The 14,618-nt window shown below is 33.9% G+C and overlaps 2 protein-coding genes and 1 pseudogene across 2 annotated transcripts; all 3 read right to left on the minus strand.

Annotated features, from left to right (window-relative positions):
* Positions 1–3,568: 3,568 nt before the first annotated feature.
* On the minus strand, positions 3,569–4,529 carry LOC121779140 (annotated as a pseudogene).
* On the minus strand, positions 3,569–6,988 carry LOC121778388. Its single transcript, XM_042175735.1, has 7 exons — positions 6,329–6,988; positions 6,120–6,149; positions 5,947–6,036; positions 5,828–5,866; positions 5,652–5,685; positions 4,724–4,843; positions 3,569–4,613 (listed from the first exon to the last, which is right to left on the minus strand). Exons 1-7 carry the CDS (start codon positions 6,975–6,977, stop codon positions 4,565–4,567), a joined length of 1,011 nt encoding a protein of 336 aa, XP_042031669.1. The 5' UTR covers positions 6,978–6,988; the 3' UTR covers positions 3,569–4,564.
* Positions 6,989–12,188: 5,200 nt separating this feature from the next.
* Positions 12,189–12,770, minus strand: LOC121779141 (PR5-like receptor kinase). The gene has a single exon (XM_042176475.1). The coding sequence runs from the start codon at positions 12,768–12,770 to the stop codon at positions 12,189–12,191; it is 582 nt and encodes a 193-aa protein (XP_042032409.1).
* Between the last annotated feature and the right edge of the window lie 1,848 nt (positions 12,771–14,618).

The raw sequence follows: 14,618 nt of genomic DNA on the forward strand, positions 1-14,618 counted from the left end.
CACAACACTCAGAAACCCAACCATTGCACATGAAAACATCACCCAGAACACACCACACGCAGAACTGCGCAGTTTACTTGCAAAAATCATAGTAAAATCATACGACATCCAATGAAGCTGAAATTTACACACCACACCGAAGACACATCCAAGTTTATACGGTTAAAATTTCGTACCAAAAGGAGATCTTTTGCTCAGTCAAAACGGGGTCGGAACCCACTGTCAGTTACTAACAAAACATGCTCGACAACAACACATAATCACAAAACCTATTCAGCATCTAAACCTTCCCAAAACGTCCTACATGCATGTTTTTCGAATTAAACGAGAGTTGAGGCCTTGTATTACCTTTCCCGGATAGTTCAACGTAGTGTAAAAGCTTTACTTCCTCTTACGACTCCGATTCATGACGAAGGAGGGTATCACCTTGAGGAATCCAAGAAGATGATGAGAGGGAGTGAATGGAAGAAGGTAAAAACCGAGAGGGAGAAGGGAGGAAGCTTACCGGTGTTGAGATTGTGAGGGAGAAGAGAGAACCGATGATTGATTGTGATTGGGAAGGGAAAGATATCGGTTTTGTGGGAGTGGGGGGGGGGGGGTGAGAAGATCGTGGGGTGAGGGAGAGAACCGAGAGAGAGAGGGAGAGAGAGAGAGAGAGATATTTAATTTATTAATTAAGATATTAATTTGCTTTTCAAAAACCATAAACTAAAAAATTCACACCCATAAATAATGTAAAACAAATAAAACATACCACACCATATCTTAAACAAGATATTCACAAAAAGCAAACACCCTTTAATTAAAAAAAAAACGGACATTACAATATTATTCTACAACCCAAGGCTGATCAAATAATCCAAAAGTGTCTTCAGAGAGGGCGGAGGCCCATACGTTAACATCACATGTCACAGCCCAAAGAAATAAAATCTAAAACCACAAATCACTCGAAGTTGAAGATAATCTAAACCAGTAACACTGAATCATTTAAACTTATAAGAAAAATAAAAGATAAATATTTGGACTGTAAACTTTTAAAATGAGGCCCACATAAAGCTAAATAATTACATGATTTACATCTTACATTGATGTGCGAGTTAGGCCCTTTTCCACTATGGCAAACTCTACAAATCTTGCACACTAATCTCAACACTAGGGTGAAGAATCATTATGGCCCAACAATGATACTGAATCTGGCAAACATGTTAGATCTACGACGATCTGACTAGATTGAGAAGGATAATCAAGAACTTTTAGACGTTCACCTTCCAACATTTTTAACATATTGTTAATTGATGGACAATGGTCTGGACTCATATGTATACACCATAACACAACTATTGTCATCTTCCGACCAAATTTCCTCCAATTATCATCATCACCACCATTCACGACTTCAATATCCTTCCCCTGATTGTAGTCATATATCCAATAAGGAAAATACCGGCTAGAATTGTCATATACATCAATCCCTCTTTAAACTCACCATCTCCATCAACAACATCCCGAAACAATACATGTCAGCCCTATAAGAGAATGCTCCAATACTTTTGCTAATCAATTCAAGGGCCATGTATCTTATGGTTTCTATCGCAGCAGTCATAGTCACAATGGTTTTATCTGTTGGGAAAAACTTTGCTAGCCCAAAATCTGATAATTTTGGGATGAAGTTATCATCAAGAAGTATGTTGTGAGGTTTAATGTCAAAATGCAAGATCTGAGTGTCACAACCATGATGCAAATATTTAATCCTCGAGCCACTTTAACTACAATCATAAATTTCATATCCCAATCCAATGAAACGTCTTTTTCTCGGTTGAAGGTATACTTGTCAAGAGAACCATTTGGCATGAAATAAAAAACAAGGACACACTTGGATCTTTCAGCACAATATCCAACAAGTTGGACTACATTTACATGATAGATCCTCCCAATAGTTCCTATTTCATTAATGAAGTCTTGCGCATTAGCTCCGGTTTTTCCAAGCAATTTGACTGCAACAAGATGGCCACTTCAAAGCTTTCCCTTGTAAACGGAAACCGAAGCCCCCTTCGCCTAGTTTATCTTCAAAATTCTTAGTCATCTTCTTTATGTCCGAGTTGGAATACCTTATTGGCACGAGTTTGTTGTCACTTTGTAGGAACGACTACTCCCTCGAATACGGACAAACGCCTTCTCCGAAATTTGTAGATAAAAAACACCCTACCAAAGGACAAAAAACTATCCTTGGTGCCCAGAAGATGATGCTGGAGATGATTACTACAATATTAGAACCCGTTAAGGATATTTTTTAATGAAAATAAGGACGCTAATTTGTGTTACTAAATTTAACACCAGCTTGCATCAAGTAGAAATGAAAGGAAAACTGGTGTATACTATTTAAATGGCAATTCAACGTAGCAGGTAACACGAAGTGGAAAACTTCATTGCAGCATACACATGATAAAAGAAAAAATTGTATTAATAAAAAAGATAATAGACTTAGTCCTACTAAAAGATAAATGAATTTAAAGGGCGTACCCGTGGTTGGAATGAAATTAGGTGATCCCAGAGCCTCATAAAAGTAGTCTGCGATTTAAAAATTAATAAATAAGAGAGACAAAAAAGAGAAACGAAATTTGAGATTCTTACATCCTCCTTGTATCCATTCCCAACGAGGAGTATATGGGAGTAGTAATAGAGCAGTAATTCCGATAATGATTGCCACAGGAAGGCTTACCAAAACTGATATTTCGTTCACAAAATTAGATATCTCTTCTTGATTGATGTGATAAAATTGATAAAAATGTTAAGTGGGCACCTAGAATGGCCAGAGGAATTATGAGAAACTCTGTAGATATAGATCCTTCTAAGTGATTCAAGAGTCTCTCTGCATTTAATAATCAGTGACGAAATTACATACTGTACTATCTTAATTAACATACTGAACTAGATAAGCTTTCATACCCCACATTGTGTATTGTTCGCCGCAATCATAACAGAAGTTGAGTTGAAAGCCATACAAGATAGATTGGTGGATTTGTGAGAGTGAAGCATTCTTCGGAATCATGAATCCCCGCCTCGATATCATGACGTTAAGATCGACTCCACTACTATGGAACGTCTAAAATGGCAAAATGACTCCACTACTTTGGAACAGAGGGAGTACAATTTATGAGCATCAACCTTTACGATGATGCCAAATTGCCAATTACCGAATCTAGCTTGAACCTATTAGTGCGTAAAACACAGATAAATTCCAAGTTCAATCCTCACAAAAGTTGGAAGTTGGACGAACACACGTAGGATTTACTATATATTCAATTTCTACCTCATCTATATTTTTGTGTCCTTTAAAGATAAATTTTTTTAGTACTCGTTCAATTCACGATCAAATCAACCAATCAAACTTGGATGAACATGTTGAATCTTGAACCTATACATAAGTTGTTATCATAGAGTGAGATGGGAATTGGAATGAATGAGGGTTGTGAACGTTTCACACCAATCCTCATCCTGTGGCTTGGTAGTCATCTAGTTATGTATGGACAAATAAATAATTCTTCAATATAATTGACTAGACCAAGAAAATAAATAACTAACTAGTAGTAATTCATTCATACTAGTCTGATTATGAGCAAATCATAAGTACACAACAAAGTGGATCTTGTTTCTAATTAAAAATGAATGATAACAAAAATTCAAGCATTACTAATAATCTCAATAATGCTACTCTCATTGTTAACATGCAACAATGATGTGGAGGCATTTGAATCCGTAGCCCAGTTTTCTTCCTCATTTCCTGCCATATACGCAGGGTAGTTAGGGATTTGCAGATGTTCAACATCTCCTTCTAACATCTCCAATACCTTACTCATTGATGGGCGATTTTCTGGACTCATTTGTATGCACCATAATGCAACAATAGTCATCTTCCGACCAATGATTCTATCGTCATTTTCATCAACATTTCCAATGTCAATGTTCATACCTTGGTTCAAGTGGTCGTATATCCAGTTCGGGAAATACTTACTAGATTCATCATTGTTCCTATTCAAGTCTTTGTTCAAGTTTAATATTTCTATCAACAACATCCCGAAACTATACACATCAGCCTTGTAAGACACTACTCCAATACTTCTGTTGATAAGTTCAGGAGCAACATACCCAATGGTTCCTCTGGCTGCCGTCAGTGTTACTGTCTCCTTGTTTGAGGAGCATTATTTCGCCAACCCAAAATCAGATATTTTTGCGACAAACTTATCATCAAGCAGTATGTTGTGAGGTTTAATATCAAAATGCAAGATCCGGATGTCACAACCATCGTGCAAATACCTGATTCCTCGAGCCACTTCAACTGCAATCTTAAATTTCATATCCCAATCCAATGAAGAGGCTTTTTCTCGATTGAAGACGTAATTATCAAGCGAACCATTTGTCATGAAATCAAAAATGAGAGCACGTTTGGATCTTTCAGCACAATAGCCAACAAGCTTGACAATGTTTACATGATGGATCCTTCCAATAGTTGCTAACAAGCTTGACAATGTTTACATGATGGATCCTTCCAATAGTTGCTATTTCATTAATGAAGTCTTGCCCGTTTGCTCCAGATTTTCCGAGCAATTTGACTGCTACAAGATGGTCACTTCAGAGCTTTCCCATGTAAACAGAACCGTAGCCTCCTTGGCCTAGTTTATCTTTAAAATTCTTAGTCATCTTATTTATGTCCAAGTAGGAATACCTTATAGGAGCGAGCTTGTTGTCACTTTGTAGGAATGACTCTACTCCCTCGAATGAGGACAAGCGCCTTCTTCGGAATTTGTAGATCAAAAACCAGAATATCAATGGACAAATGATTATCCTAGGCTATGCGGCACGGATACGGATACGCGTATCAGTATCCGAAGGATACGGATACGCGGATACGGCTCTTTCCCAAACAACCCGATACGCGGATACGTTTTAACTATTTTTTTAATAAATAATAATAGTGCATAATAAATTACAAAATAGATATTCTAATGTTATTATACAAATAAAAATAATAAAATTACAAAATATTAAAAGCTAAAGTCAATTTCTTTTATGGTCGATTACACCACATCGATTTTTTGGTTATACTTATCCATATTACCAATAATATTGATCAAAATATTTATTTCTAGTTACAAAATTAGACAAAGTTAATGGAGTAATAAATTGGCCCAAAAAATGAGCCCCAAATATACTCCTTTTCCATCGTGACTACTTCTTGCCCAATTTCATTCTCCCATTTCCAATTTTCTTCAATCCCTAGTTGAGGCAATAGCGGCGCCTCCCCTTTCTTCTTCTTCTTCTTCTTCATATCCGATTAACTGTCGATTTTGTTCCCAAATCGGATTGAAGTTCGTAAATTGAAAGTTGCGAAGTTCTTCGACAGAGATGGACGTTGATTTCGAAGAGGAGAACCTCAGATCTTTGCAGATAGAGGAGGATGAAGGCCCAATACGGCCCAGCTCGCGGATACGCCGAAGGATACGTATCGAATCTGAGGTTTCCCGGCCCAATACGGCCCAGCTCGCGGATACGCCCAGGATACGTATCGACGGTGTATCCGTCGCGTATCGGTATCGGATACGTATCCGATACGCGATACGGCAACAGGGTGGCGTATCGGTGTTATATAGATCCTAGGTACCCAGATAATGATTCCAGTGATGAGAGCTGAGATCACATGGAATAACAAACAAAATACGTATTGTGATACCAATAAACTTGTGCTAAAACAGATTAGTGTAACTTCATGAAGTAGAAATGAAAGAAAAACTAATGCGAATTATAATATTGAAATTGTAATTCAACTTACAAGGGAACATGAGGTACCGGATTTCACCCACCATATACACTGAATAAAGAAAAAAAATTGAATCAAAGATTATAAGGAGAATAATAGATTTAATCCTAAGGAGAATAATAGATTCTTACTGCTGTGGATGAGAATAAAGAAGAGTGCTAATCCAACTCCAGTTCCGATAGTTATGATGACAAGGGGGTTTAATGCTGCGGTTAAACAGACTGGAGTTTGTTTTTGATACAAAATTAGCAATCTTATCTTATCCATTGTGATGATAGTGAGACATTGATAATTAAATACTCACCTATAATTGCGGCACAACACACGACAAACCCTGCAGATGTACATACACAAACATAATTAAGGAGAGAGGATTAACAATGATGAAATTCAAAGCCATCTCACTAAACACTGTTGGACTTACGTAAATTAGAATTTAATATAGTTAGTACTAAAACATAAATTTAGAGAGCATACCAATTAGTACATTGTAAACAAGTTTAGCTTTATTACCCCATATTGTAGATTTTCCATTGCAATTATAACAGAAGTTGATTTCTAAGCCATCCAAGAGAGATTGGTGGATTTCTAATAGTGAAACATTCTGATCCACGAATCTCGACCCTGATGTCTGGACTATTAGATCTAATGTACACATATGTGGTAACTTTGAGGTCTTCATGCTCCCAACAAATACATAACTAAATATGGGATGAGATAAATTAGAGGCACAATCTTGAGTAATATTTATAAAGATATTGGATGAATTTTTCATCGGACCGGGGCAGCTAATGAAGTTAACAAACCATTCTACACCTGTGTAGTATGGATAGGGATATGAGGAGTGAATAGGGAAAGAGCAGATGTCATCGTTGTTTATGGAAGCATCAACCAGCCTGATGGTGGAGGAATAGTAGTTGATTGCTTTGACATAGTATTTGATAGAGTCTAGATAGATGAAGGTGACATTGTTTTCGCAGGTTAGTTCAAAGTTGGGAGAGCCGCAGTGGATGGGGTCGCTATTGAGGCGGAAAGGGTTGCTGATATTGCGAATAGCACCGCAGGCTGAAGGACTGCATTTCTTTGCCTCAGCAGAATGGAAGAAATGGAGTGAGAGAAACCAAGTGGTGAGGAAGATGATGAGCTTATGAGTTGTGATCATGGCTGATTCAAGGCTAGATAGACAATATCTGTAAGCTCACACTGACACAACCTATAATTATACACTCCCTCCATAAATTTCATGTTAATAGAGTCATTTTACTATTTTCAGAAGTTCCAAGTACATAAAGTCATTTTTTATTTTTGGCAAAAAGTAATCATCTCTTTTACTTTATTCTCTCTTCATCTCTCTTACTTTATTACCATTCACTTAACTCACTATTCTTAAACTCTGTGCCAAAAAGAAACGTCTCTATTAACAAGGAAGGGAGGGAGTACCAGATCATTTACTTTTTCCAAATTTGTCACATAGTACTCCCTCCGTCCCATTTTAGGAGTTCCAGTTTATAATTTTTTGTGTCCCACTTTAGAAGTCTCAATTAGCATATTCCATAAATGGTAATAGATCTCATATTCCACTAACATTTTCTCATTCATATTTTATTATAAAATTAATATATAAAAGTAAAATACCCATTCTATTATATTTTTTAACTAACTTTCCTTTATATTGATTGAACTCAAATGGAATTCCTAAAGTGGAATGGAGAGAGTACTAGTTTCCAATGTTGCTGGTTAATATATTAATATTAATGTGGCTATCCTTTTTAATGGGTGGAATTATTCATTTTGGATATAGACTAAGTCAACGATAATAGATTTTTTTGTAGTTGAAGTGGACGAGTCAATGGTGATAATTGACAGCTGAGAAATGGTTATTATGGCTATCGAAGATTATAGTACTCCCACCGACCTATTGAAGATAACTCACTTTCTTTTTTAGTTTATCTCAATCAAAATGAATCATTATTAAAAATGAAAACGTATTTTATCTCTAATTTATTCTCTCTCTCTTACTTTACGATCTCCACTTAACACACAAAATAATGTTGTATAAAAACTCATGTCGCCCAATGAGGGGGTCATCTTCCTTGGGACGGAGGGAGTAATAAATTAAAATATTAATTATAATTAGTTGACAAGATTTTATTAACTATATATCATACTTTTGTTTTACAGTACTAAATTTAAATTATGTTTATCATTTCTAAATTTATATTATATGGTACTCCCTCTGTCCGTGAAATATTGTTCAGTTTTGCTATTTCGGTCCGTCCGCGAAATGTTGTCCACTTTGCTTTTTTACCATTTTTGGTAAATGGACCCCACTTTCAACTAACTCATTACACTTACATTCTATTATAAAACCAATATATAAATGTAGGATCTACATTCCACTAACTTTTTTCACTCACTTTTCTTCACATTTCTTAAAACCCGTGCCAAGTCAAACCTGGACAACATTTCATGGACGGAGGGAGTATCATTTATTAATTCAAACATTTGGTACTAGTGTTTAATGGGGAGTGATCAATTGCTAACTCACTCTCTAGTTGCTAACTACAACTAATTTAAGACCATAGGATTTTAGAAATCTAGTGGTCTAAAATTTGCAACTTGTAATTTTCGTTTTTATTAATTAAATCGAAAAAGATAAAAAAAACTACCAAATTAGTATTTTGGATGAAAATGTCAATATAATGATTTGAGAATATCAACACATTGCTTTGAGAATATCAACATATTGCTTATGTCAACACATTGCTTTAAGAATGACATTTCTACCTATATTATATTGACATATTTTATATATTATGCTAACATTTGTTGCTGTACGAAAAAACTGAAAATTTTAAAAAAAATTTTAAATTTTCACATTGGAACATATGTAAGTGAGATCTCGTTAGAATCCTTATGAAATTATCTTTAATTTGATATGTTGTACGAAAAAATAATTTAAATCGAGAAAGTTATATGCGTTTTAAAGTTATGAGATATTTTTTCAAAAGTTAGTTACAACTAATTTGTTGTAAATTGACCTTAATGCCCTTATTGACGTTTTTTGTTGATCGTATTGACATTTCGGGGCTAATGATCTAGGCCCTTGATTTGAATATTTAATGATTATTATTTAATTATAGTTAGCAATTAAGTATTGATTTAGCAATACAACACTCCTCCGTGTTTAATATATGTATATACATATTTTTTGAAATATAACCTTCAATCATTTTTGTATACAGTATATACTATTTGATACCACTAAATCTATTTTTATTAAATATATATGTATCTATGATTTGATTTTTTTTATGTATGATTAACGCAAATATCTAATTGCATATTTAATTTAATATTTTTAAAATATATTTAAATATACACAGTATTCTAGTTCGATCAATAGTCCAACATGTCGGACCATTAGAAACCGTGAACCCAGTAGCCTCGCCAATTCGCTTACCGGTTCGATTTTTAAAACATTTCTTCAAACTAGACCCTTAAAAATTCCACCTCCTTGCCTCCAACTTTATGATCCGTCCTTCTCTACGGAATCTAGATTAACTCAATTGTTAAAAATATGTACGTCAAGCCCTTCATATTGTTGATAGTATTCAATGAATTGCAGAAATCATTGTAGCTCCCACAGCCAACACGATTGCGATCGTGCTCTTCACGAAGCTGATATATCGAGTATATAATGATTTTGTAGCAAATCAGTAAATGTGGTACTGGATTACCTTTGGGTTTTAGGAAAAAGGAGGCGGTTTGGGCTTATTAACTTTGGGCTTAAGGAAAAATATGGCCATTTGGGCTCAGTATTCATATGACCATGAAAATATATAACTAAAATTCACTTCATGAAACATCTGATTATGAAAATATCAAAAAATACACTATCAGTGGAACTTGTTTCAAGTAAAAATAGATGATAAAAACATATGTTTCAAGCATTACTAATAATCTCAATTATGCTACTGTCATTATCGATCATCATGCAACAATGATATGGAAGCATTGAATCTGTAGCCCAGCTTTCTTCTTCATTTCCTGCCATATATACTAGATAATTGTTATATTACATTGAACTAATTACGCTACTCACATTTTATTATAAACTAGTATCACGTTTGTACTACACACAAATTAAAGTCTTTTCAAATAATTAATTTTCAATTTTAGATTAATTAAATAAAATTAGAATCAATAATAACAATGAACAAAATGAGTAATAAAATTGAAGTTATATGAGAATTAATAATATATAGTATAAATCATAGAGTAAAAGAAAAATAATCTATCACAATAAAGAATAAAAAAAAGCGTGATTAATCATAAAATTTTAAAAATTTCCTTACCCACTATATTAACTTTAAAAGAACTCGTTTGCCATGTTTAAAGTCATTCGTCTCACCTAAAACAACAATAAAATACCATAACTTTAAAAAGGAACAAAATTAATTTTCAATACACAAAATCGATAATAAATATGTATAGTTGTTTCATCTAACAATTTATATAGTTTTTTAATAAAATTAAATAATATTTTAAAAAATTAAATTAACATTATATTTACTAGTAGCAACAATACTTTCATATGATTCAACCTACTTATAGATGTGTAAAAAGAAAATTGGAAATTGACCAATTTTAACTAACATACGTTTTATAACATGGATCAATAGTAACATAAATAGACTAAGAAAATCTAACCATTGCTATTGGAAAAAAAATATATAACTACAATTATTAAAGTATAAAAGAGAAACATAGTAATAAATAGAAATGGTTGGAAAGAAACTACAAAATATAATTAAAAAGAAAAAAACAACAATAAGTTCATATAATGTTAAACATAGATACGATGTTGTGTCAATATTGATAAAATGAAAATGGATCTAGAGAAACAAAAAACTTACGTACTCCCTCCGTTTTATAGAAATAGGTCATATTTCATTTTTCGTCCGTTCCATATGAATAGTCATTAAAACTCGTGTCACCCTTAAATGATCTATTTCTATGGGACGGAGGGAGTAGTTAAGAACACGAATATTAATGAAAAATATAACTAAAAATGAAAAGGAACAAAAAACTAAATTAAAAAAAATAACAATAAGTTCAAGAATGATTTGTGAATGGAGATTTGATTTGGCAGGAATTATTATTCATTTTGGACAGCTTATAGTCATCTTCAATTTTAATGAAGTCAATGAGTCAATGGCGATAGTTGATTGGAGAGAATTCTACAAACTCATCCATCACAATTAATAACTCCGCGTTGAATTTTCTGCAGCATTAATTTGTATTTGTCGCTATGAAAGTAGTGGTACTATAAATTCGGTACATCTTTTTCAAATTCATCTATCCAAAAATGAATTAATTGACGGATATTTTGCATAAATTTAACCGACGAGGACGACCAACTCACCAAACCAAACTATTTACTAAACTCATTGTTTAGATCTATAAGCTAAAAAATAAATGCTCAAAAGCATTAATAACCGGTACATGGACATCATTAAAATACAGTATACAAAGCAATGACAGTGAATTTCTTATAAGGAAAATAAATGATTAAAAAGACATAAATATTCAAAATGATAATGCAAAATTAATTAAAATCCTTCTACTAATATTATAAAAAAAGAACATGTTCAACTAATTATTAATTTCACTACTACAAATAGAAAAATCATTACTATTAATTTTACATAGTTCATGTCCACGGTTCCTGTAAGTCTGTAACATGAGTTCACTTTATCTTACTAACTTTTTCTTCTATTAGTTATAACTAAAATTTATGAGCATCAACCTTTACGATGATGTCAAATTGCCAATTACCGAATCTAGCTTGAACCTATTAGTACGTAAAACACAGATAAATTCCAAGTTCAATCCTCACAAAAGTTGGAAGTTGGACGAACACACGTAGGATTTACTATATATTCAATATCTACCTAATCTAAATTTTTGTGTCCTTTAAAGATAATTTTTTTTAGTACTCAGTTCAATTCACGATCAAATCAACCAATCAAACTTGGATGAACATGTTGAATCTTGAACCTATACATAAGTTGTTATCATAGAGTGAGATGGGAATTGGAATGAATGAGGATTGTGAACGTTTCACACCAATCCTCATCATGTGGCTTTGTAGTCATCTAGTTATATATGGATAAATAAATTAAATAATCCTTCAATATAATTGACTAGACCAAGAAAATAAATAACTAACTAATAGTAATTCATTCATGCTAGTCTGACTACGAGCAAATCATACGTACACAACAAAGTGGAACTTGTTTCTAATTAAAAATGAATGATAACAAAAATTCAAGCATTACTAATAATCTCAATAGTACTACTCTCATCGTTAACATGCAACAATGATGAGGAGGCATTCCCAATTTTGTAACTCATTTCCTGCCATATACACAGGATAGTTAGGGATTTGTAGATGTTCGACATCACCTTCTATCATCTCCAACGTCCTACTCATTGGTGGACGATTGTCTGGACTCATTTGTATGCACCATAACGCAACAATAGTCATCTTCCGAACAATGGTTCTATCGTCATTTTCATCAATATTTCCAATGCCAATGTCTCTACCTTGGTTCAAGTAGTCGTATATCCAGTTTGGGAAATACTTATTAGATTCATCATTGTTCCTATTCAAGTCTTCGTTTAAGTTTATTATTTCTATCAATAACATCCCGAAACTATACACATCAGTCTTGTAAGACACTACTCCAACACTTCTGTTGATAAGTTCAGGAGCAACATACCCAATGGTTCCTCTTGCTGCCGTGTCTCCTTGTTTGTGGTGCATAATTTTTCCAACCCAAAATCTGATATTTTTGGGACAAACTGCAATCTTAAATTTCATATCCCAATCCAATGAAGAGGCTTTTTCTCGATTGAAGACGTATTTATCAAGCGAACCATTTGTCATGAAATAAAAAATGAGAGCATGTTTGGATCTTTCAGCACAATAGCCAACAAGTTTGACAATATTTATATGATGGAGCCTTCCAATAGTTGCTATTTCATTAATGAAGTCTTGCCCATTTGCTCCGGATTTTCCGAGCAATTTGACTGCTACAAGATGGCCACTCGGAGCTTTCCTTTGTAAACAAAACAGTAGCCTCCTTGGCCTAGTTTATCTTTCAAGAAAAAAAGAAGAAAAAAAAGTGTTTGTGTTCATGTTTAGAGTTTGAATCACCTAGATTAATTAGTTTCGCATGTTTTAAGTGTAATATTTGTGGTTTAATTTCTTCCTTTGTTATTCATCCTCCATTGTTGCTGTTTTTTAAGCTTCTTTCATCATGTTTGAGTGCTTTAATTTTCAGCTTTTCATTTGGTGTTTCCAATGCATGATTAGCTAGTTTACTTGTTGATTTTGTGTTTCTCTTGCTTAGTTAGTTGTGTGGAAGCCAATTAGTCATTCCTCTCACTTAATTTTCGTGCCTTATGGTGTGGATTTAGGAGAGATGTCAGCTTTTAGAAGTTAAGTGAAAGGACCATTAGTTGTAGGTTTTTATCCAATGGTTTTACACCTTGGGTAATAGAAGTTGTGAGACAACAAGTACATGCTTTCATTTCACTTTTGGCAACCATTTAGCTTAGTTAAGTTCTGTATTCCACCTCCCATTTACATCTAAATAATTTTAGCTTCTTTAGACAACCTTTTTGCATGTCACAATCCTAGTTTCTAGCTTTCTTTACGAGTTAACACTTAATTTATTTCCTTAGCCTTTTAACTTAGTCTCTTTCGCTTTCTAAACTTAGGAATGTTCATGCAAGTTGCTGCTCTATTTTCTTCATTTCCGAAATGTTCTTGATTTCACCAACTGTTAATTTTTCTCGCTACTGCTTTTATTTTTTGCTAAGTTGCCCAGTTTCTCAACTTGCCCAGTCTGCATTCTAGTTTATATGCTTTTATTCTCACTCTTAGTTCCCACATTAGTTTAAGTGTTATTTATATTTCGTAGTTTAGTTCCCACCCCTAATTTAAAGCTTGTCGACATCGCCAAAACCAAACTCCTAAGTGTGGAAATTCATAACAGATGCTACATTTCCTCTTGGGTTCGACACTGTCACGACCGCACTTTAGGGTTAATAAAAGCGGACGATCGTGATTAAAAGGACTTAATGAACCGGCATAGAAGACTAGGGTTTCAATAAAGGTTTGACCAAAAATTAAAGTTTAATAATTAAACGACCAAGGATATTTATGTTAAAATAAATGAAAAGACCAAAGGTTTGACATTATTAAAAAGGTAACGAGTTTTCAACATTCAATCAAACAGTTTCATAGTTAAATAAAAATAAGTAAAGAAAATATCATAGCGGAAGCATCCAAGAGAAGAGTGAAGTCATGTATGAAGACACAACCACACTCGGAGTTTCAAAAACAACCATAGCATATTATTAATTCTGCTCAACACCACCAACCGCTCGTCACCGCTCAACCTGCACATAGGGAAAACACATGCAGGGCTGAGTACTATAAAGATACTCAGTGGCTCATGCCGAAAACATTTTAAATAAGAGTATATGTTATCATGTCATACATAAGTAACCATCGGGGTTTGAGCTTTAGAAAGGCATGAGGCACCCAAAATATTTTCCATTGTTCAAAATAGCGACTGCGCAGTTATTTTCCCATAGACGTCAACCATATCTGCCAATACATGACTTGGAATGTGGCCACAAACCAAGCCACTAGATCGGCCAGCCCGTACGCTAGCACACAGTCTACCATAGGTGTACACTAATCCACGTAGGGTTTGTGGCCCTA

This window comes from Salvia splendens, chromosome 19 (genome assembly GCF_004379255.2).
Source record: "Salvia splendens isolate huo1 chromosome 19, SspV2, whole genome shotgun sequence".
NCBI classification, from domain to species: domain Eukaryota; kingdom Viridiplantae; phylum Streptophyta; class Magnoliopsida; order Lamiales; family Lamiaceae; genus Salvia; species Salvia splendens.

Excerpts from the sequence above, each read along its gene's own strand:
- LOC121778388 (XM_042175735.1), bottom strand. The coding sequence starts at position 6,977 with ATGATCACAACTCATAAGCTCATCATCTTCCTCACCACTTGGTTTCTC. Across the intron at positions 6,037-6,119 it reads GTGTTGTGCCGCAATTATAG|TCTGTTTAACCGCAGCATTA; the intron begins GTGAGTATTTAA and ends AACAAACTCCAG. Across the intron at positions 5,867-5,946 it reads CTTTATTCTCATCCACAGCA|TGTATATGGTGGGTGAAATC; the intron begins GTAAGAATCTAT and ends TTCTTTATTCAG.
- LOC121779141 (XM_042176475.1), bottom strand. The coding sequence starts at position 12,770 with ATGACAAATGGTTCGCTTGATAAATACGTCTTCAATCGAGAAAAAGCC.